At 40.4% G+C, this 27,589-nt stretch overlaps 1 protein-coding gene across 3 annotated transcripts; it reads left to right on the forward strand.

The window, feature by feature from the left end:
• The first annotated feature begins 2,715 nt into the window (after positions 1 to 2,715).
• On the forward strand, positions 2,716 to 25,534 carry ypel1 (yippee-like 1). 3 transcript variants are annotated; one of them, XM_053653673.1, is made up of 5 exons: positions 2,716 to 3,278; positions 8,544 to 8,831; positions 20,425 to 20,468; positions 21,190 to 21,298; positions 24,421 to 25,534. In XM_053653673.1, exons 2-5 carry the CDS (start codon positions 8,715 to 8,717, stop codon positions 24,508 to 24,510), a joined length of 360 nt encoding a protein of 119 aa, XP_053509648.1. In that variant the 5' UTR covers positions 2,716 to 3,278; positions 8,544 to 8,714; the 3' UTR covers positions 24,511 to 25,534. The 3 variants fall into 3 exon arrangements, with proteins under 3 accessions (XP_053509648.1, XP_053509647.1, XP_053509646.1); XM_053653671.1 differs by lacking the exon at positions 2,716 to 3,278 and adding an exon at positions 3,293 to 5,195; XM_053653672.1 differs by lacking the exons at positions 2,716 to 3,278; positions 20,425 to 20,468; positions 21,190 to 21,298; positions 24,421 to 25,534 and adding exons at positions 3,291 to 5,195; positions 18,032 to 18,863.
• The last annotated feature ends 2,055 nt before the right edge of the window (positions 25,535 to 27,589 follow it).

The following is a 27,589-nucleotide window of genomic DNA, read 5'->3' on the forward strand; positions in this document are numbered from 1 at the left end:
TTGTTGCCATGGGAGCCTGTTGTCCTGATGGCAACAACGTTGGCAGATTAGAAATGAGATTCAGGTACAACATCGAGCTGCTGTCTGGCTATTCGAGCACACAGCCGAGTCAGAGACTTGAAAAGTCGCATTCTGCTAGATTTAGGAGACTGGTATAGTGATGGTGTGGATTATATACACACAAAGATTTCACTGATTATGCAGAACAAATACAGTTATAAAGGAATAATGTATGTGATCATGGCTGATATTGATTATTAATGTGTTGGATTTAGTTTTTATAAACTTTACGTGACGAAATCAGTGGAAACCTTCATCACTGAAGGGGAAATTGAAATACTGAACCTGAAATACAGATCAGGTGAATAAAGAAATAATCTTTATGGTTTTTGGACCTTGGTTCCATCCATCCATCCATCTTCTTATCCTACAGGGTCGCGGGGAACCTGGAACCGATCCCAGGGAGCATGGGGCACAAGGCGGGGTACACCCTGGACAGGGTGCCAATCCATCACAAGGCACAATCACATACACATTCACACACTACGGACACTTCGAACATGCCAAACAGCCTACCATGCATGTCTTTGGACTGAGGGAGGAAACCGAAGTACCCGGAGGAATCCCCCGCAGCACGGAGAGAACATGCACACACAGAAGGGACAGTAATCGAACCCCCAACCCTGCAGGTGTGAGGCGAACGTACTAACCACTAAACCACCGTGCGCCCCTGAACCTTGGTTAAAACTATAATACGTACAGTGTAATTATGCGTAAGTCTTAATAATACACTCCACACAACACAGATTTACATTAGGGAATGAAGCACTTTTTAAAAAAAAAAAAAAACAACATAGTTTTTAAAACAAATTTAAGACACTGCCCTGTGTGTGTGGAGTTTGCATGTTCTCCCTGTGCTTTGGGGGTTTTCTCCAGGTACTCCAGTTTCCTCCCCAGTCCAAAGACCTGAGTTGTAGGCTGATTGGCATTTCCAAATTGTCCTTAGTGTGTTCATGGGTGTGTGAGTATGTGTGTGATGTGATGGGTTTGCACCCCATCCAGGGTATCCCCTGCCTTGTGACCCCTTTGATAGGCTCCAGGCTCTCTGCAACCATGCGAAGGATAAGCGATACAGAAAATGGATGGATGGTGTTCCAGCCCTAATCAGCTGATGATTATGATGAGCCGAATCAGCTCCGTTTGATTAGCACAGGAATTAAATTATTTAGGAAAGGTATAGGATCCCCAGGAACAGTGAACCGGGTTCTCATTTGGGTTCTGTGGGTGGAAGCCACAGCATTAAAAATATCTAACGGTTACAGTCAATAATAAATATGATTATACATCTTTGTCTAATGTTCTTAATATGCTCCTAAATCTGCACCGGAATCATAACGGGGTATCTCGAACATGTTTACGCTTCAAGGCTATAAATGTTTGTGAAGTCCTGCATTACTGCATAGTCTCGGCAGAGGGCGACAGAGGGACGCAGATAGTTTGATCAAATGGGCTTGTGGGTTTCATTTAATACTCTAAGAAAATGAATCAATGGGTCCCTGTTAACCAGACAGTAATGAACTGTAAATGCTGTATAGACATTTATACATATTTTATTCATGTTAAATAGATGATTTGTTATAATTTTTTAGATTCAGACTGATGCTGAAATAATGTATTATTATTATTATTATTATTATTATTATTATTGTTAGTAGTAGTGATAATAATCATCTGAGGTCTAAGCATTAAAAAAATAACAAAAATAATAATTGTCATATTACTTACATGTCTGTCTACTCTAATTATTATTATTATTATTTAATTACTACTACTACTACTACTAATAATAATAATAGCATTTTAAAATAAATATAATAATTACAAAAAAATTAAAATTGGATTTTTATATTAATTACTTTGGTTTATGAGACACGCCTGCATACTATATTAGTAGTAGTAGTAGTAATAATAATAATAATAATAATAATAATAATAATAATAATTCTTGTTTTAAGATTGATTTAAGATATACAGTTGCCTATTATATGGAGAAAAAGTGGATCTAGTTTTTAGGTTGCAGTCATTTTCTCATGTTACTCTGCTGACACTGCTGTTACTCCACTCACACCACCACTAAATCATTTTTTATTATGATAATTTATATATTTATTAATAATTTATATATTTATTTATATTAATAATTTATATATATATATATATATTTTTATATAATTTTTTTTTTTTACAAATTATTATAAGGAAACGTGAACTCGAGCTCATAAAACCGCTCAGCCGTGTGTATTTATTTCTCCACCATGTGTAAATTAAGCCTCTTGTCTGATTTTTTTTTTAATTGTTTACCTCTTCCACGTGTCTCGACGACGCGAACCCGCCGCGCGCTCCCGCTGCGACTCCAGCACGTGCCTGCGGCCGGGGAGCGCGCTTGGTAACACAAAACATGGCCGTGTGTGCGTTTTGTCCCGGAGTCACGTCACAGCGCGGCACTGATTGGCTCGTGGGAGGAGCGAGATGCGCGCACGACACAGAGACAGTTCGAGCAGGTGATTGGTTGAACGCTGGACGGTGAATTCTGATTGGTTGCCATGGCAGGGGACGGGCATGGCGTCAATGGCGTGTATTATTTATTTATATTATCCCCCCCACCCCCCTCCCCCCCGCTCAGCACGTTCGCTGCGGCTGGTATCAAAACAAACGCTCAGAAATAAACCCGAGTCAGTGTGGGAAGGCGTGCGGACACGGATGTGCATCGTGGTTAGGCGTTGGGAATATATAAATAAATAAATATATATAATAATAATTAAAATCCGCATTTAAAAACAACCCGACTAGGCATGTCCGGTTCTAATTTCTACACCGTTTGATGTCGCGCAGAATAAAATAAAGGAAATCCGGCTCCATTGTGGAGATAAAACAGTGATAAACAGGCTATGAACAAGTTATGCCTCCGTTTGCTTGCAGTGTTTCATGGACATCAGGCTCAGTGCTCAGTGGTGCATGTTTGCGCAGACTGAAAAACACTTCTGACTGTAATGCAAGTTCAACTGGAGCGCGTTATTGACAAACCTCGCCGCACAGCCAGGTCGCTTTTTATCTCTTGCATGAATGCTTCGCAAAAATCCGCAGAGTCGGTGTTGACAATAAGGGAAGAAATATGATTAAACACTGAACAATCAAAAAAAAATAAAAAACACAAATCCGTCAGTGGGACATCAGTGCTGCTGAATGAGTAAAACCCCTCCACTTCCTGCAACAGAAAGGTATTTGCATTAAACATTAAATATTGTTTGTTTTGATAAGACTAATAAGGCTAATAAACACATCAGTTCATGCATGATCTCTTATAATGTCTACAAGTGCACGAGTGAAGGTCACACACTTACATTTCTTACCATATATATATATACATATATATATATATATTTATAACTATGTATTACTGTATATCATTTTATATTATTTATATTGCATCTATAGATCTATAAACGTAATTATTCAGTAGGATAAAAGAGAAAGTGTGTTATTGAAGGGAGACGCAGAGTGAAAACAAATGACATCATACCTCTCAGCTTCCTTATATAGCTGATGATCATTTAACACTGAACAGCCTTGCTACTGTGTGAGTAATAAAAGGAGGCTGTTTTATTAATTATTTCCCCAGTCATAAATGAAATCCTAGTGAAATGATGATAGAATGTAAAGCTCTTGACATTTAGGCTGCCTTTTCATTTCCAGCTGGAATATTCTACAGGGATGCTTTTAGTGTCCGTCTTTTATTTTTAGTCCATCATCCCTTCACTTATTATTTATTAGGCCTAGCAGATGCTCTTTGACGCATAAGGACGAAGGGGGCCATCATGGATGGATGGATGGGTTTCTAAAACAACCGTGCTGTTTATTCAGCATCGGGACCACCCATTAGTAGCCTGTAGCAGTCAGAAATGACAGTCAGAGTTGTGTTTTTGGTGTTAAACATCAATATGTGTATATTTGTGAGGTTGTCTAGGACACTACAGGGCCGAAAAACTAAGTGCCCAAAGCCTACAGGTACATTTTGTTCTTCAAGCTACAAACAATGCATATGTAACCTCAGAAGTGGAACAGTCCAGGTGCTGTTATGTTTGAAATCAAATTCACTTTCATACTAAAAGGATATAAGTATGTACCGTTCAAAGCCAAGTGTTTATTCCTTGAATGTATGCTTTTTCTTTGAAAGTGTATGCAATGTTTACCCCTGTTGACTTTTGTACTATTTCTAGCATAGTAATTAGGTGAGCATTCATGTTTTTAGTTGGAGATCAATAAAATATCTATCTATCTACAGTATCTATCTGTCTATCAAAAATTAATGGTATTGTGCAGGAATATTGAGTTCCTCGAGATACAATCAATGTAATTGTACCCTCAGTGCTATAAATGGACTCCTTAAGGTCTGTCTATCTGTCTGTCTGCTTTCCAGCCATTTCAATACTTTTCCAGTTTTATTTTCCAAGCTTTCAACATTTTCTTTGCCGCGTTATTTTCTTTGTCTTTTTCATGAAAATGGAAGGTCATGAAAATGGAAACCAGACAACGTGGTATACATTAGGGAAGTCGATTGTGTGTAGAACAATAAGGGAATACCTTTAAAAAAAAAACATTTAAAACCTTTGTGTCTACATTACCTTGACGACAGATTACCCACATTTGTCCAAAATCATTTTAATCCCATTGTTTTTCCCAGATTTGGATATTAGCATGTTTAAATTCCATACTTTTCTTAAATACATACATTCCCACCCACGCCGTTCAGTGTCAATCCTATATCTATATTGCGATTTAATATAAACGCCACCTTGCACCTTGTTTTTATTTACACATCCGGGTTCTCGTTGCCTGCACGGCCCCGCCCCCTCGCTTGTTACTGCACGCCTTGAGTGTCGATCATTTAACGGTCCCGCCTCCCGGTGACGTCCTGGACACAGAGCAGCTAGTCTATCACAAACACAAAGGAGAGCAACAAAGCAGGGACATGAACACAGCAGTTGACACACAACACTGCTCAGGATTCAACAAAACTGAGACCAGACAATCACACAACAGCAAGCAGTGTGCTGTGGGGAAAAATACATCAACAAATCAACAGTTTAGTGTTTATGTCAGAGCTTTGCGCTGAGGAAGAAGATCCTGTTCAGGTGGTGAGTTGAGAGTTTCCATACATATATCATTGTAAAATTCTGCTATTATTATTTTTATTATTATTATTTAACAGCTGGATATATGCGTTAATATTCTTTGTATAGACTGAATGGTAATGTAATGACAACCCCCTTCCTTGATTTGCTTGGAGAGAAGAGGAAGCGTTAGCTATGTGGGTATTAGAAACACAAAACAAAAACAAACAACAACAACAACAAAAAAAAAACGTGGTAGGCATTTAGTCGATATTTAGATAAGGTACAGAAACACACATGGCTTCAGGTTGATCGACATGTCTGCATCATAGAGCTGAAATGTGCAGCCGTGTTGCATTGCTCTTCCTCCTGTTAATGATTAAAGTAGCTCTTTGTTTTGCATCCTCGTGCTCACTGGCGCTTTTCCTTTGTTTCTCCTAAAAGATTTTCGCTGACAACTATTTTCTGTCCTTGTTATCCCTGTGCACGCTGTGTTGCGTGTCCTTCTCTATTTGGTTGTCACGCAACACAGGTAACTATAATAGAAGCACACGCAAAAAAAAGGTAGACAAAGCTTAAGGTTAGAGACGAGGAAGTTTGAGCTGACAAAGTAACAACCATGAAACACTCAAGCAAAAGAGACTCGAATTGTTATTATTGCTGGGTTCGGTCCTGTTCCAGGCCTTTTTAGCAAGAATGTTATTGCTTTATATAGTTATACTTCAACACTTGTAATCCGACTGATTAGCTTTTATCCCTGAGCCTGAGCTCGCTTCCTTGCGCGGGTGATTCGGTTAGAGTCGATTCTCTGATCTGTAGGCGTTGAGAGTTCAGAGTCGACTCTGAAGCTTGGCATTCGATTCCACGCTGTGAAAAGGATTCGATTCAGGCTCACGCGCGCACGCACACGCACACACACACGATGCAAACTGAAAGCAGCGGATAGTAGTGTTAACGACACAAACAGCTGGTGTGGGTTAAACATTGGCGTAAAACACTACAATGTTGTAACTAGCGACAAAATAACGTGTCTACGTCGAGAGCGAAGAGCTACTGTTAACGTTAAAAACTAACTTGGGTTGCTAACTAAGTCATCATAAAGTATAGTATGTATGTGAGTAAACCTGTCAGGTTTTTGTTTGTTTTGTTGTTATTTTATGGTTTCAATAACACTATATTGTATATTTTACTGTATAAAGCACTCTTCGATATTGTGTTTTTAGTATTTGGAGTGAATCGAATGTCTGAATCGATTCCTACAACACCTGAAACCAGAATCGGAGTCGAATCCCAAGAAAAAGTCTGGAGTCGAATCCTTATGATTTGGAGGTTAGCACGCGCGCTCGGTGAACCTCCTTTGTTCTTAAAACGGACGGCAGTGACGTCTTTATCTCAACGAGTTAACGACATCGTTTTGTAAAAAAAAAAAAAAAAACAGACTGACACCGAATTAAACTGAACCTAACGTGATAGAATTACTCACAACTAGTGATGTCTCTAAAGATACTAATAAGTATCTTTCATATAAATTCATATTCCTTGTATTTGTACAGCCTTGTCAGTTTAGTTGTCTATCTATCCATGATCTGTTTATAAACAAGCGTTCTCGTGGCACGCTCGCGCCCATGTGTGCGCTCGCTCCAGGTCCTCGTGCGACAGAAGGCAGGCCTCGCGCGCGCGCACACATTTTTCTCGTCTGCATGGCAGTAGCCAGACTTCCTGTTCTGTAGCGGAAGCGTCTTTGTTTTTCTTTTGCATGGTGTTATTGGAGCAGTCCATTAGCTGAGAACTGTAACATTTTCCTGTGGGTTTTTTTTTCCTCCCCCATTGTATGCGCCAGGATGAGAGCTATGAACGGATTTATTCAACCCACATCGTCTAATATTTTGGGAATTTGGCTTACCAGGTCAGCCAGTTTATACCAACAATCAGAGCACGAGCGTCTTGCCAGGGCAAACAAGTTAAGAGGAAGCTGACGCACTGCTGTAAAAGGAAACAGGCAACAGGCTGTAACAGCTCTATGACAGCTCTTTTTTAATAAAGGGGAAAGTAGCTAATGCATGTTTTAAAAAGTCACCAGAAGTCGTCATTGAATCATATTCATTGAGTATTGACTCATTGTGATCAACGTGAAGTTTGTGAAAAGTCATAAAATATCGTTTTTATCAGCATAAAAAATAATGCATTCTAACTTATTGCTTATAGAAAGAATAAGTCTTCGGTCATGGCACCAAGCTATTTATGTATTTACAAAATACTACCAAGAACACAGACAAAAAGAATCAGTGGTAGTATATCATTGGGAAACAAACATGAAAGAAATGTTATGGGTGGAATAACTCGCTTTTATTACTTGTAAATATCTACAAGAAGATTGTTACATATGAAGAACATGGAAGTGCACAGGTGGGACAATGGTGATCAGTGATTGGTTGTCGGGAACAATGCAGACGAGTGATTGGTCATTGTATACGTACAACTCAGTCAGGCTTTACACACTGGTGGTGATGAGTCGACTGTATCCGCTCTTTTAACTCGAATGTCCAGCAGCTCTGGAGAGCCGTATTGCGTGCGTGACAGTCACTAATGTTTGCTCAAAAAGTAATCTGATTTGTCTCTAGGCTCTTTTTTTTTTTTAATAAAGTCACAAACGGGTATTTAAAACGTTGCCAACGCTGTACACCTGTATGCCAACTGGAAGCAAACCATGTCTCATTAGGTGATTTATAACATGAGACATGATAGTCGTTTGCAGGGTTCAGCATGTCTGATTAACATAAAGGTGTCTCGCTCTAACTCCTTTAACACATCGCGTTCATTCATTAGCTCATTATCAAAACAATGGATCTGGATCGGACACTTCTGGCTTTTAATGTGTCCACCGGTGAAGCTTTGGATGCAGGTGGTCACTGTTCAGGTTGTGTATTTATTAAAAATAATGCTGATTGTCCCTCAGCATTAATGGGAGGCCTGGCTTGATCTCCTCAGTGCATTAAACATGTTGCTGCCTCTGTAACATGCCTAAACAAGGATTCAAGTTATTTTCTAGAGGGCAAAAACTTATTCATTCACAATCTGTTCGATGAGAAGCAACTTTTTCCTTATTCATATTTCGGTTTGATTCAGACTATTTAGTTTCACAGCGAACAATCCAATCCATAAACACATAAAAGTGTTACCATTTTATTTTAAACACTTAATACGTTGTATATGCGCCTTGGGTAAAGATTAGCCTTTAACACTGTAGTCCTTTTGAGTGATCGATAATGGGGTTTTTTTTCTTCCCTGTTCTCTCTCTCTCTCTCTCTCTCTCTCTCTCTCTCTCTCTCTCTCTCCCCCTCCCCTCTCTCCCTGTCTTGTTACTCTTCCAAGGTTGTTTTTTCTCCCGTGGTGTTTGTGTGGAGCGTGCCACACACCCACTCCACAACAACGACGGCTTTTGCTTGCATCTTCCAGTGTTTCTTCTGTCAGCAAGTTCAGCAGAGCTGCAACTCATCCAGCGCCAGCGCAGACGAGCCCAGCGAGGAGAACCACGACTGTGAGATGGTGAAGATGACCAAGTCGAAAACCTTCCAGGCTTACCTGCCCAACTGCCACCGCACCTACAGCTGCATCCACTGCCGAGCACACCTGGCCAACCATGATGAGCTCATCTCAAAGGTGAGCAAACGGGTTTGGTGGGGACACGCGCACACACACGCACACAGATGCAGTGTTGATAAACATGTACACACACTCAACGCCATTATTTATAGGATCGGTAGAACGTCCCTGGCACATAAGCAAGCTCACGAATGCGCGTAATTTAACACTCGCCTGGTAATTAATGACAGGCATTTAAGTGCATTTTAAGGCATTTAAAAATGATTTAATAAACAGAAAAAGAACCTTTCACTTTTTGGTCAAGTTGGTAAAAACTAGACAGCAACGGCGGAATCAGTTTACTATCTAAATGCGTTTCAACGTTAATCATTCACTATATGTGTTAACGACATAGTGTCGAACATAATGGGTTTGTAGAACCTACATAGTGCATTACATGCTCAATAAGACATCCTTTTTGCACTCGACATTCTTTCCATCAGCATGAAGATTAAAGTATTGACACCCCCTTGCTTTGTTTTAATACAGACTGGCGGATTTGCTGCATTTTGAGCGTAGTCAAGAAAGAGTGCTATGCCAAAGACTCGTACTACAACATAAAAAAAAAACCTCGACCAGTGATTTCCATTCGTGTCGAGTCAGGGAAAGTCAATTTGCCAATTTCAAGCAGCCTTTGTGCTAATCGATTTGCTGGCTGTGTAGTAGTAGCAGGTTAATCAACTACTTGTGGGCAACACTGGGTGTAATACCGTGTAATGCCACTATACACTCTTGGCAATACACAGTGCTAATCCATCATACTGACTCCATACAATCTCTATAATAGGTTCTGAGGTTAATCCACCCTACCGGGTTTCGTTGTTTGTAATAAACACACATCAAAGCAACCGTTCTACATCATGTGTTTTTGCTGATTAGAACCTCGAGTTCATCGGTTCTGGAAACACCTAAGCTGATAATGCTGCAGGCGGATATGATCGCACTCCCAGCGTGTACCGTGCCAGACGCTTCTCTAAGTGTAGTTTGAATAGGATCTCTTTGATGGACTTTGTTTGCTTGCTTGTTTCCAGGTTGCATCGTTTCTCCGTGTTCGTCACCTCGGTCGATCTGAATTCGCCTTGCTTACGGTCATGAAGAAAAAGATCACATGTTAAGTCTTCTGTACTGCAAATGTCTTGCGATTTAGATGTGAACAAACTAAAAATGAAAGTACTACAGTTCATGGTTTGCAAAGCAGTTTCCTGTTTCTGCAGTCAGGCTAATGCACGTATGTTGACCTTGAGAACCTGAGGAAACGGTTTCTCAGCCACTATAAGTTGTGATTCTGAAACTGCTGAACACGCAGTAAACAGCTGTTCTGTCAGAATGTGAGCGAGCTTGTATTACTAGTCTACTATTAAAGAATGGAATGAAGTTAAGCGACTATCCTTTGGTAATTTGGTTCAAACTACCTTGGGGTTGAGATTATTTTTAAACCGAGTCACGTGACCTAGTTTCCCAAAGCACACTGTGGTCTGCTTGACTCAAACAATCCCAGCTCCACCCAAACAAAAACCCTGCAAGCAAATCCACTCTACATCTCTTATCGCCTTATCACAAGAACAGTAAGCCTCCATAAAGCTAAACAAACCATATGCATGAGGGAAAAATCCACCAAGGCCAACTTTTAGCACTGACCGTGATGTTTATGCTGCAGCTAATCGGCTGGTATTTAGGGGTAATAGTTACATGTTGACATTCTGGTTATGCAAAGTACACCCATTTCCAGTGCACTTAATAACCTTCCTTTTCACTACTTCTTCACTAGAAAGGATCATTTAACAAGTGAAATGCTTGACTGCGCTCGGTATAAAGGACGGAGCTGCTGAAAATTGGCGTTAGTCCATCTAACATGTCCTGAAAGCTTCATTTATGAGATATAGCAGAGAAGAAATGGACAGTGTTAAAGGAGGAATGAGATTGGCCTTTGATAGGGTTCATACTCGTGGCACTTGAAGTAAAAAAATTTTGACGTTGAAGTTCTATGAAAAACCTCTTTTGTTTGAGAAGTACTTGAAATGAAAATACATTTAGTATGCAGTGTGTTATAAAATGTTTTTTTTTTTTATTGATTTGTTAATTTATTTAATTTTGGAAAATCATTGTGCACCTCACACTTGACAACTTCTGCACTAGTTTGTTGATTGTGTGCATGACGTTTCCAGTGTTTAAGATTTAGCCATAGCATTTATGGTGGGTTTTCTTTTATATATATATATATATATATATATATATGTATATATATATATGTATATGTATATATGTATATATATATATGTATATGTATATATATATATATATGTATATGTATATGTATATACCTTTCAATATGTGAGACACCTGAAAACTTTGCAGACCAAATGGAAATAATGTTTTCACCAGAAAAGGCAGTTCACTGAAGGAGACAGGACTTTTGCTTCTGGTAGTGGTTAATTTCGCTTTGTGCTAACTTTTTCTAAACTATCTAGTTGAACCTTGACCTGTGAATTCAAATGGTTTGATCATGTGAGTCAATAGAAAGCAAGAAGGTGGGACTGTGGTCACTTTTATCAGTAAAAAAAAAAAACACAGGAGCTCCCCATCAAAATATCCCTATTATGCTTTTTCAGATATTACCTTTCATGTAGTGTATTATAGAGCTGTTTGCGGATGTAAAAAGTCTGCAAAGTTTAAAAAATCAAAGCGCATGACAAACACTTTTGGGAGTTATTGTATCCCAAAAGAAAGAACCGATTCTGAACAGCTGAAACGAGTCGTCAGTAATTCCAGACTTACTTCCTGTACTAACCTACATAGGTTTATAACAAAAAAACCCCCACCTCTGGTCTTCATTGACTGCTCGCGAACAATGTGTACTTAAACCCGCCTTCGTTGTTGCCGTAGTATCCGAAGCACGAGCTGTAAAGGGGCGGGGAGCAGCAGCTCATTTGCATTTAAAGAGACACACACGAAAACAGCATGTTTTTGCTTCCACCCAAAAAGGGGCATTTACAGCATGGTGTAATAAATGTTCCAGGGGGGATGAGGTACACTTCAGTACACAATCTTCAGACACATTCCGGGGACACCTGAGACTAATATTACATCTTGTAAAAAGGGACATAAAAGGTCCTCTTTAAGTCACACCAAACTCTCTGTTTTCTAACTGTGACTTGGTACACGCATGAAAAAAAGATTCATTTCACTAACATATGCTGGGGGTTTTTGTGGTAAAGTTCATGGTTTTTTTCTCTCTGTCTGCGAGGATTTATTTGTTGGCCATGTTGTCACCTCTTCTTGTGAAATCTCTTGTGTTGTCGCACTGCGTAAAAAAACTTTTGGAAAGTCTTTGAATTTCATTGATTGCATGAACCCTTGTCCAAGACCTTCATTAACTCATATTAGTAGGTGATGAGTAAGAGATAAAACCCCCCAAAAAAACCGTCCCGAAAGAAAATAACAGATCAGCATGACGTTAAGCACATTCTTTTTTTTGTTGTTTTTCTCCAGATATTGTGAAAGGTTGAACATCTTTATGGCACTAACACCGAAGCAGAGGTTCTGCATACGTTTTGAGTACTCATCGCAAATTACTTGATTTATGCATCATGTAGGATGATGGAAATAAAGACCTGTCTGTCATGTCCTAGACTCTGAGGTCAGTCTATAAACCAGAGCCAGTTCAGTCAAATGAGGTGTTGGGCCTTGACCTCAGTCAGCATTCGTGTCTAAACTAATGCAGTAACACTTTCAGCACTCGAGATGCTTTACAAACTCTACGTGCTTTATGTGGAAATGTAATTATAGCGCAGGGTTCCTTCTCCATCCCTCTCTCTCGCTCTCCTCTACACCATTAGCTGATTATGTCACTTTGGGAAGATGATATTCTGAGTCCTGCGCTTTATATCTGGCTCGTGCCAAAATCTCTGCATTAGCCTGTTCAGTGTAAGAGCCTCCATGTTTTTGTATATTCTGGGTTTTTTTTTTTCTTCCAAGCTTTAGAAGCAGTTTGTATAGCCAAAAATACTTTAGTTTAATTTTATAAAGGCAAAATGTAAGCAGACAACAAAATATTTAGTTAAGCAGTGGGATTATTGTCAATTCAAACGAACATTCATAGACATTTGAAAGCAATCATAAACACGAAGTAATTTAAATCTCAAGACTGTCAATTTGAATCCCGATGAGGTCACGGCTCTCCGCACCCAGGAATACTAAAGTATACACACAAAAAGCACTTTTTCTGACTATGATTACAGTATGTTCAGTAGCATCACACTCAAGAATTTTCCCATTGAACGTTTCAAGTACGTTTAAAGCAGCAGTTTGTAATGTTTAGAGCCCTCTACTGTCTGTGCAGTGAACTGCAGATTCTACGGAAACACTAAGCTCCTCCCACACTCACCCGATGGTAACTCGCCCGCAAAGTAGCTGTGTTTAGGCTATGGGGTGGAGTCTGAATTGATGGGGAAAAAGTTGGATCTAGAAACACTGCCGCTTTAACTGATTCTGCATATCCTTTGCCATCTACACATATCACTGCCGAAATGAGGCATGATTTTTTGGACTGTCAGGGGACCGCCGAGAATCGGTGCAGCATTCAAAAGAGGATTAGCCAAAGAAAATCTCGGATCTCATGCTGGATTTCTGGAGAGGCATCAAACGAGGTTGTCTGCTGGAATGCATGCTCCATTGTGAAAATGCTGCACTCCGGCGTCATCAGGCAGGAGCCCTCTATCCTCGCTGTCTCACACACAGAGCATCTAGGGATGGACGTGTCTCCTGGCTCGCTGCGTTACGAGCAGAAGTAATAAAGAACGAGGACGGAAATCTTTTGTAATACAGATGGAAATGAGTTCAGTTGTTGGTAGGTTTGCTTGGTGACGGATTACGGAAGCACGTGGTCCTCGGGTTGACAAAAGTTCCATTCGATCAATCGATTACAAGTGCGATTCTTACGTAAAGCACAATAGTTTACGTAATGTTAGCTAGCCCGATCGTGAACTTCACTCCTCATGTTAATTACATAATATCTAAATGTTAGTAAGCTTGTTGGTGCATGGTTTTAAATACATAATTGGTAACTTTGTGGACGCTCACTGATGGGTGTTTCCAGCCCTCTGATAGATTTGACAGTTTCTGTTCTCCCGGGTGGTTTTTGTTTATTGTTTGGATCATGTCAAGCCAGCTTCATGCAATGTTAACGTAGTGCTAGTATTGCATGCTAGACATTATGTCGAGCGAGTGACATGTTATGTAATGGCGCTTGGGACGAAAGCCCCGCCCCCTTTCACCCCGAGATCCTATAACGTGGGATGCAGATGAAATTACAACATGTACACCAAAGTGGCTTGTGCGGTCATATAAATCGGTTCATATTGATGCAAAAGCCAGTGTCGCTTCCTTTCAAGGTTGAAGTTTGACCTTTTATTATGCAGTTATTTGTTTAGAGCTACCTTGAGGAAATCCTGTCACTGGAAAGCTGCTCTCTTCTTTCTGCCCCATTTACTCTTAACAGATTATCCACCTCTATTTATGTGATTGAGGCTTGTACCTCTTAACTGCACCTGCAATCAGGCTCTGATTGTTTGGCCTGGGACAAACCCATCATTGACCGCAGGTCCTCTCAGGACCAGGTGCCTGTGATAGAAACAGTAAATGACCCACTTGTGCCTATTGGCAGATGGATCTCGGGTTACTTGGGCACCAGGAGCCAGGGGAGAGACTGGCTGGTTTGAGTTTTCTGTTCCCAAAGACGTGCAGGGGCTTGGAAAAGAATGAGCTGATTGTGCAGCGATGAGACGACCTCGACTGGGCGTAGACACCCATCATCGTCATGGTTTTGTTCGACGTCCTAAAATCCCAGACAGGATTTCGGCTTTTTGATCTTCCTTGACGGCTCAAGAAGGAGAAAAAACCTACTAGGGCTTGTTTGACTTTAGGGAAATATCCTGACGTGTGTATGCTTAAAAGCTTTTGAACCGCTCTTAGCAGGCATTACTTTCTAAATACATCACATAGGTGGCATACTTACTCCAAATTGCAATAATTTAAGACTGGAAGTTCTGTACTGGTTCAGCTCTCGTTGTGCATGGATCACAAGCTAATGATTACCTTTTAAACGCACTTCGGTTAACATTAACAGCATTACGCTGAAGAAAAAGGTTATCCTTTCACTAATCCCACCCCTCCCCACCCCAGAGGGACAAATTTGTCTTCAGGTGAACCACCCTGAGCCCTGATCACATCCGCACGTACCACATGTCCACCTGGACCACGAATTGATATCATCTTTCTTGCAGAACATGATATATTATAAAAAATCATGAGGGGGGGAAAAAAAAAGATAGTCAGATAGTCATGCTCTTGTTTTTTTTTTATTTTTTATAGAGATCTCCTGCTGTTCTAGCAACAGTTGGCACTCTTGTTAGAAACCTGGCAGCCAGAGAATGCCCTCAGATCACGTCTTCCAGTGCCAGCATGGTAGGGAGATGGAAAAAATATCGTATTGCAGTACTTGAGGACATTTTTACCATATGCGGTATGCAGCAAGATGTTCTGTTTTGCTGAGGTTTTAATAGCACAGAGAAAATTGGAGTCGTATTAATAATAATAGTCATAACATGGAGTTAGAAATTTGAAATGCTTCACAGACAAAAGATCAGAAGGTCAAATCACAGGGTTTTTATTTTTTTTATTTTATTAATGCGCTCATTCAAATACTTTATCGTTTCTATAGTAACGGTTTGTTCACAGGGACTTGTATGGCAGGCGCTCTGCATAAGCGGATTAAAAACTGTGTTTAACCAGTGACATGGTGAAGTTCATTTCACATTTATGGAAAGAGTCTCGAGTGTCATATAACAAATGTATTTATGATACGACATATTTATGAACCGGTATGTAAAGCATAAAACACTCAGCTTCATATTGGGCTTCATCACACTACCCTGAAGTTGATTCTTTTCCAGTAGCAGCATGTCCTGAAGTGTTTTATTCCCCTTGTACCACAGCAAAACTTTCATTAAAGAACATCATATTGTAGTAATGTTGTGGAATGCTTTAGAGCAGCTATAAACGTTCAGTCGTTCTCTCACCACGTCTCTCTTTTAAACTGGGAAATGTCTTCAGGACTTCCGCGCTTATTATTATTATTATTATTATTATTATTATTATTAATAATAAAAGTGTATGTGAAAAAAGTAATGCTATAAATAGATGGAGTTAAGGTGTGTTTGTACTCCTAAAGACATCTAATTAAAAATCTTCGTCCAAAGATTATTTGTACTAAACAATTCATAACAAAGCAATTATTTAATGAGAAAAAGAAAGTGGAATCGGATTGCAAAAATGGATTTAAATGTCCATTTGAGTTAGCAATAAGCAGTGATGTGATATTATCTGTAAGACTTATAAAAGTCAGTTCCTCCAGAGGAGCTTGCAGATTTTTCTAAATTTCCGCAGATTTGGGCCGAGACGCGTCATGTGACATCACGTCGCGCATTCAGTCAAAGCCCTCTTCGATTCGCGTGCATGGAACATGAGTACAGCTAAAAGGTCTCATTTACCAACAAACATCACCGCGAAAGACCGCGCAAAACAATTTAGTGTGATTTGAAGGTTCACCAATTCAAGTAGTTTTCTGAAAAAGAAAAAAAGAGCACAAAATCAAGCATTTTTGCCTGCAACGATCATTAAAAAAACCCCTTGAAATCCTGTACGGGCTGAAAAGTGTACCATGATGTTAAAAGATCATATGTGCGACGTCCATATAATATTGTCACGTCCTCCAGCCGTACAGCATGCACAAATAAATGTAGATGTCTACAAACACTTAAATTGAGACCAGTCTGCATTTGTGCAGGCTTTACAGCTCAAGTCGAACGCTGAAGCGGTCATACAGGATGGTACGGATGCTTCCAGAGCAGAAATACAACTTCTGTACAGTTCCTTGAAGATTAGATCAATTAGATTTTAAGGGAAGAATGTGAAAGCCTCTTTGATATGGTGTTTAATAGTAAAGGAGTGGTACATAATGCCTTCAGTTAAAGTTTCATCACACGGTGTTTATGTAACTCTTCTTTCTCACGTAAGTTCTGCTGCATGTCACATTACAGTGAAATATTCTGTTCTTCTGAGGAAGGTAGATGATGCAATCACACATTTCGTTAGGACACTTCTTACTGAAACAGCGTCTAATCGTGTGTGTGTGTGTGTGTGTGTGTGTGTGAGGCGTTCAGGGTGAAAGGAATGGCCGGCTTTATTAACCCGCGCTAAGTCTGCAGGACTTCCTCCGGGTCATCCACAGCGGAAAAAGTAAAGCCGATTCTCAGCCTGCGTCTCACCACAGACGTCAACTGTCTCGCAAAGGCGTGCTGGCTTACTGCCTCAGGAGCTGGCATCTAGTGCTGCAACAGTGAGGAGGAGGAGGCTCACATGCAACCTTCTTCATACTGAAATGCTTGCAACCTAGAAACTTCACGAGAAGAACTTGCAATCCTTCCTTTTGTCTTTGGCTTTTACTCAAGCCTGGATATTCCATGTAGTAGCATAGAAGCAGCAAATACAACTGTTTAACGTTCTCTTTCTTTGTCTAGAGAGAAAGTAGGGCTTAAAGTAACATCAGCTAAATAAATAGTGCAAGTTTGGTCTAGTCCATGTTAAATTTCCTGCTTTTGAAGAGTTCTGGGGAATTTTTATTTCTCACGGAAGAAACCATGCTTTAGCCTTTAGCACGTGTGCTTGAGATGCTTGCAATGCCACGTGATATTCTTTACTTTAAAGGAGCAGTTTGTCGTGTTTAGAGCCCTGTGTTGCCTGTGAGGTGAAGTACATTTTTGATAACCTAACAGCACTGCCCCTTTTCCAAACGGATCGCACGTCTTCTCTTGAAACTGTTCGTCGTGCGAGTTGCTTTCTACGGAAAAGAGGCCAAGCTTTTCGTTGTTGGAGGAGGAGCTAATTTCCGGGCCAGAAACGCTCGTAAACTTTGCGCACCTCTGTATAAAATGAGTCGTCGTTACTCCGTATCGATATCGGAAATGATGTGTCGGGAAATATTTTTTCTATATAAACGCAGCTGAGTGCTTTTAGATAAATGAAGTAAAATGTTTATTTTTATATATATATGTTAAAGAAAAAAAAAGTAAGTGTAAGATTTAAGCATAAATTTCCAGCGTGAAGGTGAGCGAGCAGCAACGCTAACTGTTCAGGGTTTCGACCCCATTTTCTCCCAACAGACTTCCCAAACACTAGTCAGCTCTTCTCTATCATACGACAGCTACCAACCGGAGAGGGTGAAGGCTAGCACATGCTTCTTTGGAGACAGGACATCACAGGGCAGCGCAACGCACTCAGAAGAAAGTGCTATCTGCCCTCTTCCACATACATGAGCTCACAGATTGGTTAGTGTCGCTGTGACTGACGAGAGAGAGAGTATGTTAATAATGTTAGAGTGTATATGGTGTATAGCTTTAGTGATGTCATTTTGCTGTTTAGCAGTGTGCATGTTAAGGTGTTTGCCCTTGAAACAGGGACTGCATTGATGGTGTATAACTGTTGATGTACGGAAACTCTTCCCGATCTGTGTTCTAATGCGCAGAGCGAAACTGAAGCAGGCTAATGCTTTTTAAACCACCAAGTCAGAGAGAGGAGTGAGGACATGAGCATGTGAGTGTCTCGGAGAATGATGAAGCTTAAAATGCACAGCCAGAGCGAGCGAGCGTGAGCATGAGAGAGAGAGAGAGAGAGAGAGAGAGAGAGAGAGAGAGAGAGAGCGAGATATGGCCAGTGGAAAACCAAGGTCGGCGTGCTCGCCAGGTCAGTGTAGGACTCGCTGATTTATGATTGTTTTAATGCTGGGGTTTAGAAAGACATGTCTGTAGACTTGCTCTCTCCACCCAGAGCATTGTGGGAAGCATAATGTACAGAGCAGTTTAGCAAGTCACACAGACACGGCGTCCAGACTGGTGTAATTGTACACTATTATAAAGTGAAGTTCGAGACAAATGGACTGTTTCATGGTAAAAACACACACACACACACACACACACACACACACACACACACACACACACACACACACACATTATGAATTGATGAAATGCACATGTTGGCTCAAGTCCAGAGCTTGGCAGTCACAGTTTAGTTAGACTTACCACAACCCCCTCCCCCCCTTCTCTCAGTCACATACACACGCTTTAACATAAACACAAGCATATATACAATGAACACAAGCTTTAAAGCAAAGGTAGTGTTTTTGTTACACACACACACCCCCAAAAGGAGCACACAAGCGCACTTATTTATTAATTGCATGCAGACCTTAGATCTTGGCCATGATACATTAGGAGTACTTTCCACTAATATCAACACACACACACACACACACACACACACACACACACACACACAATTGTTCTGCCTGCTTGTTATTCAGTCTTCCTAATATGGAACCCAAATTGTGTGTGTGTTTGTGTGTGTGTGGCACCCTGGGGCTGTCAAAGCAAATTTCACTGTTCAAAATGCGGGTTTCATATTTACATATTCAAGGACAAAAATCTCCACATTTTTGAAAATTCTTTATTAAGTATAAATGTACTTATTAAATATGCTGAATCGCTGTGGCTGAATTTCAAATGGAGTTCTATTAAACCTGTAGTGCACTATGTAGTGTGTACAGTGCTGTTACAGTACACCCTATGTCGTGAGCATTGATAGTTAATAGAAAGGAAATCTGCGTCGAAGGCGTTATATTCTGGTGCGAAGCCATCCTGAAGGCGCGGGATCTTAACGTGCATTTCCGATCAAATCTAGTCAAATGTTCGCCGTTATGGTGGGTGAATAAACCAACGTAAATCTGAATAACTAACTTCTTCTGATATTGCTTTATCAGAATCCTGTTTCAAACACTCACCGTCCACCTGTACACCTCCGCACGTATGTATAAGAGCATGCAGATCCAGGTCCAAAGCTTCAGTTAGTGTTCACATCAGACAAAAACATCAGACCAGGTGATATTTCTCACTTCGTCAGCGTTCCCGTTTGGTGAATCCGTGCCGACTGTAGTGTCAGATTCCAGTTCTTGGCCGACAGGAGTGGAACCCCATGCGCTCTTCTTCTTCTGCTGTTGTAGCCCATCTTCCTCAAGACTTGTTGTGTAATGTGAGATGCTTTTCTGCTCACCATGGTCGTAAAGAGTTGAGTTACCGTGACCTTCCCATGCCAGCCCAAACTAGCCTGTCCATTCTCCTCTGACCTCTCTCAACAAGCCGTCTATGCCTGCAGAACTGCAGCTCACCGGATGGTTTTTTTTTTGTTTTTCGCACCATTGCGTGTAGGCTCTAGAGAGAATGTCGTGTATGAAAAGATCTCAGGAGATCAGCAGGTTCTGAAATACTCGAACCAAACAAGCACGTCGAACCCAAGTCGAAGTCACTGTGTTCACGTTAACGTTTGAAGCTCTACGTTCACGTGCATTGTGCTGTACTTTCCTAATGAAGTAGTCAACTTGGAGAATAATTCATATTTGAATGTATTTACATTTTAAATCCAATTCAAATGCCATTTTGAAAATAATTGAAAATATTCTCTCTCTCTCTCTCTCTCTCCCTTCCTACCCCTCCCCCCACAGTCATTCCAAGGCAGCCAAGGACGAGCCTACCTCTTCAATTCAGTGTGAGTTTTTAACCCACTTTCTCTACATCAACATTTACACCTGCCCCTGAAATCTGATCTTTATCACCTCAGCACGTCTAGACCATGTTCTCCAGCTGTGTGACAATAAAAAATAAAAATAAAAAGTAGCAGGCCGAGGAAACGTGTTGGGGTAAATCTTCCAAGGCTGAACGGTTGTGCATCAAAACACTCCTCGCGTAGCTTAGGGCCGACAAAGCATGAGGGTCTGAGCGTGATATATGAGAGAGGAAATTTTCACAGAAACTATTGTGTGTGTGTGTGTGTGTGTGTGTGTGTGTGTGTGTGTGTGTGGTGTTGCTAAGCCCAAACCTCTGCAAAATTCTATTTTTGAAAAAGTATTTATGGCAATGCAGCTGCTAGTAACTGGTGCCTTGTTTCCCCCCCCCCCCCCCCCCCACACTGAACCTGAGAGTTTTTACTTTTTTCGAGGTACTGCTTTACATAATTCAAATATTTTTTTTTCCTAATGTAGGCTTGAATAAAAGAAGCCGAGAGAAATAACCTTTTGAGAATCACTCCCCACTCTGCGTTACTAACTAACTAGTAAACAGCGCGACCCATAATCTTCCAAATCACATCTGGTCCTGGTTTAGCATGGCTTTTTGTAAAGGATCAGTGAAACACGCTGAACACTGCGCTATTGACAGATGAATTAATCCCTCTCTCTCTCTCTCTCTCTTTCTCTCGCTCTTTCTCTCAGGGTGAACGTGGGCTGCGGTCCAGCAGAGGAGAGGGTTCTCCTGACAGGTTTACACGCCGTGGCAGATATCTACTGTGAAAATTGCAAAACCACTCTGGGCTGGAAATACGTACGTTTCTATTCTTGTTTTTCTTCATTCTGGCAACCTGGTTCCTAGAATTCTTCTTCTTCTTCTTCTTCTTCTTCTTCTTCTTCTTCTTCTTCTTCTTCTCTCCCTCTTTTCTTCTTCTTTTTCTTCTACTTTTTTCTTTTTCTTTTCCTCTACTCTTCTTCTTCTTCCATTTGTCTACTTCCTCTTTTCTTCTTCTTTCCTTCTGCTCTTCTTCTTTTTCTTCTACTCTTCTTTTTCTTCTCTTTTCTTCTCTTTCTTCTACTTTTTTTTTTCTTTTTTCTTCTACTCTTCTCTATTTCTCTACTTCCTCTTTTCTTCTTTCTTATTTCTTCTTTCCTTCTGCTGTTCTTCTTTTTCTTCTACTCTTCTTTTTCTTCTTCTCTTTTCTTCTCTTTCTTCTACTTTTTTCTTTTCTTCTACTCTTCTCTATTTCTCTACTTCCTCTTTTCTTCTTTCTTATTTCTTCTTTCCTTCTGCTGTTCTTCTTTTTCTTCTGCTCTTCTTTTTCTTCTTCTCTTTTCTTCTTTCTTCTACTTTTTTCTTTTCTTCTACTCTTCTTCTCTATTTCTCTACTTCCCCTTTTTACTTCTTTTTCTTCTTTCTTCTACTTTTCTACTTGTTCTTTGTATTATTAATCTTATTCTTATTCGACAGCCACATTAGCCTTGTAGCTTTGTTTATAAACCGAAAAAGCACATTTCAGACCAAACATGTCTTGGCAGATGGACTACAGTTTGGGGTGTGGGGGGAAATGATGTCATTAGGTTTTTCTCTGAATCGCTCTGAGAAAAAGCCTTTATAGCCCAGCCAGATTGCCATGGTCTTACCAAGTGGTTGTCCCGAGTGTGGTGAGGTGTGAGTAGGTTCACCGGATCCCTGTGTGTGTGTTCATTTATTTATATCCCTGATATCTTGTTTCTGAGCTGGACCATGTACTGAAGGCTGATGGATTAGTAAGACAGGCCGTTTCCAAATCCTCCCACTGCGTGATAATGGAGAACAGGCAATGACACCATCAAGTACACCATCTGTAACTGGATTGTGTAGTTTTTGTTTTCTTCCATACACAGCAAAACTGTTCAGATAGCACATAGATGGCGCATAGTGGAGATTTCAGGTGTGTCTCGGTACCTCCAGGCTGAAACGAGCTGTGTTAAATACAGATGAGCGAGTGTGCGAGTCTCGCATCCCGTAGGGAACTTGGCAGATAGCAGATCATGTGCTAATTCTCTGTGACTTTTTAGAAATAGAATGTCAGCCATCTGCATCAGTGTGGTTTTAGTGTATGATTTTATTGCAGATAAAATTAAAAATGTACACCCCCCCGCCTCGACTCCTGATCCAACTGAAGCTCAACTGGTGTCACAGGATACTGATTTATACTTCGAGTTTCTGCAAGCAATCAGTAACACGATCTGACATCAACATGAAACACTGTAGCCATGATCTTGACGCGGAATGTTGTTTATTTACTTCACGTCAGATAGATAGGTTTGTCGTATTAGTCATATTTCAATAAGGGACAAACCCAAATCGATATTGTATTTCTCATTATCATGACAGAATTTTAGTCCTTTGGTGCATTGTTGCAGGAAAATAATCAACTGTTATCACCTCAAAGTTTATTATTTGACTATAACAGCATGTCCTGAAGTGTTTGAATCATCTTCTACAACTACAATTTAGCCATGATTACATTGTGGGGTATTAAAGAACAACACGTACTTTTTATCAGTTTATAGTTACATTTAATGTTGTGGAACATCCGTGAAACAAGGTAGTTTCTCTTAATTTAATGAGGGGTAAAAATGCGGTTACTTACTAAGCGCTTACTAAGCGCTGACACTGGAGACTCCTTCCAAAATGCTAAATCAACATCTCCGTAAGGAAAACGTTTTCAAATCCTTTTAAGTGGATCAAACGTATAATCTGTTGTTACTATTGTAATGATACCGTATTAGACCGAGCGTGTTAATATAAACCCGTGATTTGTCTTGCAGCCGGAACTACTTTCCAGTCTGTACAGGAGGTGATGGTAGATTGTTCTGCGGCTTTTTTTAAAAATTTGCGACGCATTTTGTTTTTTGTGCTTTTTTTTTAACGTGGGAAACTACTTGAATTGGTGAAATCGCAGTCGCACGAAATAGTTTTGCACGGTTTTTCCGCAGTGATGTTTGTTGGTAAATGAGACCCTTTAGCTGTACTCGTGTTCTACGCACGTGAATCGAAGAGCGCTTTGGTTGAAGGTGTGTTGTGATGACATCATATGACGCGTCTTGGTCCAAGTCTGCGGAAAATCTGCAGTAATTCTGAAAATTGTCGGAGCTGCTGTTATATTAAAAAAAAAAAAAAATTATCACCACCTTCTGACCAATCAGATTTGAACTTTAACAGTGTTGCGGTATGACTGCATTCGAATGCAGTGACCTGAAACGTTACGATTTGTCATTAGTGCTTAATTTTTGACATTGTAGTGTATCCTAATTTGTCTTCCCAGATCTTTTACAGTGGGGGGGAATAAGTATTGAACACGTCAACATAGTACACCACTTTATTTATGGACTGTAATGTTGTGAATTCTTTATATGTGTGGATTTCTTGAGTTAATACTGATGTCTGGTGAGAATTTCATGTGAAAAGCCTCACTGGAAATATATTTACTGAAAATAAAATGTTCAGTGCGTTCACTGCTTATTTCCCCCCACTGTATACAACAGGATATGATTTATCTCATGGTGTGGAGACCAAAGCCGAGGTGAAAATGTTACTCGGTGCAGTAGTTAAACTTTTTCATTCGTAACCTTGTATGTTGGCTTGTTCCATTGATTTATACGTGTATGCAGTGTCTTATGCATGTAAATCAGGTGCTGTTTGTTTTTGCTCTGTTACTGGATTGTTAAAATGCGGATGCCGCACCTACTAGTGTCAATTTAAACTCCAGTAAGGTGCAGGGGGATATTTTTAGTAGTGGCAATTTTGTGCTCAAGGTTATGATTAAAAATTAAAATGATGCAAATGTCAAGTGTAAGAGTCAGATTAACATTTTTAATAAGTCATAATGAATTTGCTTATTGACTATTCCTGCTCTCTCTCTCTCTCTCTCTCTCTCTCTCTCACAGGAGCATGCTTTCGAGAGCAGTCAGAAATACAAAGAGGGAAAATTCATCATCGAGCTGGCGCACATGATTAAGGACAACGGCTGGGAGTGACTGCCTGGTCCATTTTCTTTCTGCTCAGTGACCTTTCCGGCCGCTCTGTAGCGGACTTCAGAGTGATACTACACACTCATACACACACAGATACACGCACACACCCAGATACACACTCTGTCATTCTACCACCACCATGCTTTACACCCCGACGCATTCAGACTCCCCCTACCGGTGTTCTGAAACTCAACACGATAGAGCGATGGGGAGAAGCAGAGGGGGGGGAACACCGAGCTCTCGCTCCTCCATCCGCACTCCTCCATCCGCACTCACTGTCCTCCGCGATGTAGACGCTCGACTTGAGGATTTGCTCCGCCTCTCTAACTGGTTTTTGTGTCGCCGCCCATCGTGAGCAGTTAACAGTATCTGGAAGAATTTTTCTCTTTCCTCTTTTCATTCTCACCCTGTTTCAAGAAGCGAATGATAAGGTGTGTGTGTGTGTGAGTGTGTGTTTTCATGTAGGAATCCTTTCTGATGGACTGATGTTACTGGTTAGCATTACTCTCAGAGACAGATTTTCACAGAGCACGCTCTTTTCTGTGTCAGGATGGGGTTGGGTGGGGTGTTTGGGGCGGGGCCAGATGCGATCGACATGAAATGTTTTACCTGGAGATTTATAGAAAGGGGTGTGGCTTATGTAGCAGTATGGCAGACCCTATTGGACCAGGGAGGGTTTGAGGGCAGGGTTTGAGCTTTGCAGTGACATTTTGTATTTATATATCCCTATACTTTATCTATTGTAAGTGAGATTAATCTCTTTTTGATTTCTCAACCCCTCCCCCCCCACCCCCCTTCCTCAGATGACTTCACTGTGCAATTATTTGTGCGCCCCTCTGGTACAGTTCGTCCCCTGTCTTTAGCTGTAATCGGTGCTTTAGGCAAGATCATAAAAAAAAGTGTTGCTTTTAGTGTTGAGGTGACATTTGTGGCAGGCTCCATGTTTGCATCAGTACTATAAGTGAACTTGTGTTTGTTTGTTTGTTTTTAAATGCTGTCTGAAACGCACTGGACAGCAGGGGAAAACTGAACCTAGTGTATGTGATCCACAGCACCGCTTCCTCACCTCACCTCACCTCTTCTCCATTCATATATCAAACTCATCATGTAGTTTTTCTGATCACGCGATCTCACACGCATACGCATATGTTCGGACACGCATGCATGCGTCAGTGTGTGTGTGTGTGTGTGTGTGTGTGTGTGTGTGTGTGTTTTACTTGAATGCAGTTATTTTGTTTGCACTTTGCAGAGGCCTTGTTCATGGGTTTAGAGGCAAAAAAAATCTTTCAGTCCAGGTTCTCGTGGATGATTGTAGCTTTGGATGAACTTCAGGGTCAGGTGATTGCTGGCATGATCATCTCCCTCTTTTTTTTTTTTTTTCCTCACTCTCTCTCTCTCTCTCTCTTTTTTCATTTTCTTTTCTAAAAGACATGTAGAAAATTCTAGACATTCTGCTGCTTACCTTTTGCTTCTGTTTCACAAGTTGGCGAATTAAACCATAACTGCAAAAACACTAGGAATCTGGCCAATTTGATCAAGAAAACAGATAAGAAGCAGAAATGATGATTAAAAAAAAAAAACAGCAACAACAAAATGAAAGAAAATTGAAGTGGTGCGACATATTGCAAAGAAAAAACTGCTGCTATTAAACGAATGCAATCCGGAGCTTTCACTTTATACCTCCTGCACTTTAGCTGTGCGTGCGCGTGTGTTTACGTGTACCTCGTCCTCCTCCACATCTTTGCCTCTAAGCAGCATGAACCTTGTGCCTCTCCAAAAGGACAAAAAAATAAAAAGAGTAATTTCTCCCTTTCCTGTTGTGCAGTGCATGACTCCACGATGATAGAGTTCCTTCTGTGGCTCTACATGGGTCAAAAAGAACCTCACAGAAATCTTTATCCACTTAAAACTATATTCAGAAGCGTAGCATGATCCGATATTTTTTTTTTTTTTTTTTTTGTAGTCGCAGCGGGTGAAATTAACACTTGTATTATTATTATTACGAGGTGGGGATCGTGAGTGGGCGGGTTACTCGTTGTAACGGGAAGGGGCGGGCTTTCTTCCAATACCAAGCAGGGCGTTTGATGTTTAACATAGATTTCTATCGAGTATAAATCCACAGATTATTGCGAAGTTTTTGGAGTTGAATCAGTGGCAAAACCTCCGTTTATCACGTTTATCGCCAATAAGGTCAGTCAGGTCACATGACCTTTTGTTTTAATCAGCCGAAGTCAATGCAAACGGGAATAGTCGTAGAGATCCTACTTGAAAACAGAGTTACAGACAAGATATTGTCCCTGTCTCAGATTTTGTACATAAAGTAACATATTTAAGGTTTTATATATATTATATATATATATATATATACATACATACATATTTCTACTGGGTTAGTTCCTCTACTTCCCTGACTTGAAGCACTTTTGTTGACTGTACCTCTAGCTTTCTGTATGTTTGTTTGTGTGTGTGTGTGAGACAGATTGAGTGAATGAATGTGACTTTTTTTTTTTGTTTGTTTGTTTTGTTTTTCCTCTCTCTCTCTCATTCAGAAGTAAGTTTTTATTCATTTTTATTCATCTAGCTTTCCCATGTCGTTGCTTCTGTACTTCCTTTCGTTTTGCTGTCTCGTAGCTTGTTGATGATAAACAAGGCTATTTATTTGGAATCTAAAGACTTGCTTTGCTGGTTGTCTCAGTAAGAGTGGGTCTGCTGGTCCTGGTTTAGCATTGTGCTCAGCGGTGAGCTGGATTCACCCGCCGAAACATTCACGATAAACATCGACCGAGACCCGATTCTCGGGGGAAAAAACACATGCAAAAAAAAAAAAAAAAAAAAACCCCAACCATCACGAACCTTTCTTAAGTTTCAGAACTCAAACAAGCTGAAGACAAGCGAGACCAGTGTCACTGCTGTCAGTACGCAACCGTGAATGTGGACTGCTGAAAACTCAAACCAAAAAAAAATAAATAAAAGTCAAAGTTGTGATATTTCAATTTTATTCAATGTTGCCATCATTTTATTTAAAAATTTGTTCAAATGCCTGAATCGGCTGCTTAGTATTGTTTGATCTTTATCGGTTGTT

Source organism: Ictalurus furcatus, chromosome 22, assembly GCF_023375685.1.
Source record: "Ictalurus furcatus strain D&B chromosome 22, Billie_1.0, whole genome shotgun sequence".
In the NCBI taxonomy this organism is placed as follows: Eukaryota; Metazoa; Chordata; class Actinopteri; order Siluriformes; family Ictaluridae; genus Ictalurus; species Ictalurus furcatus.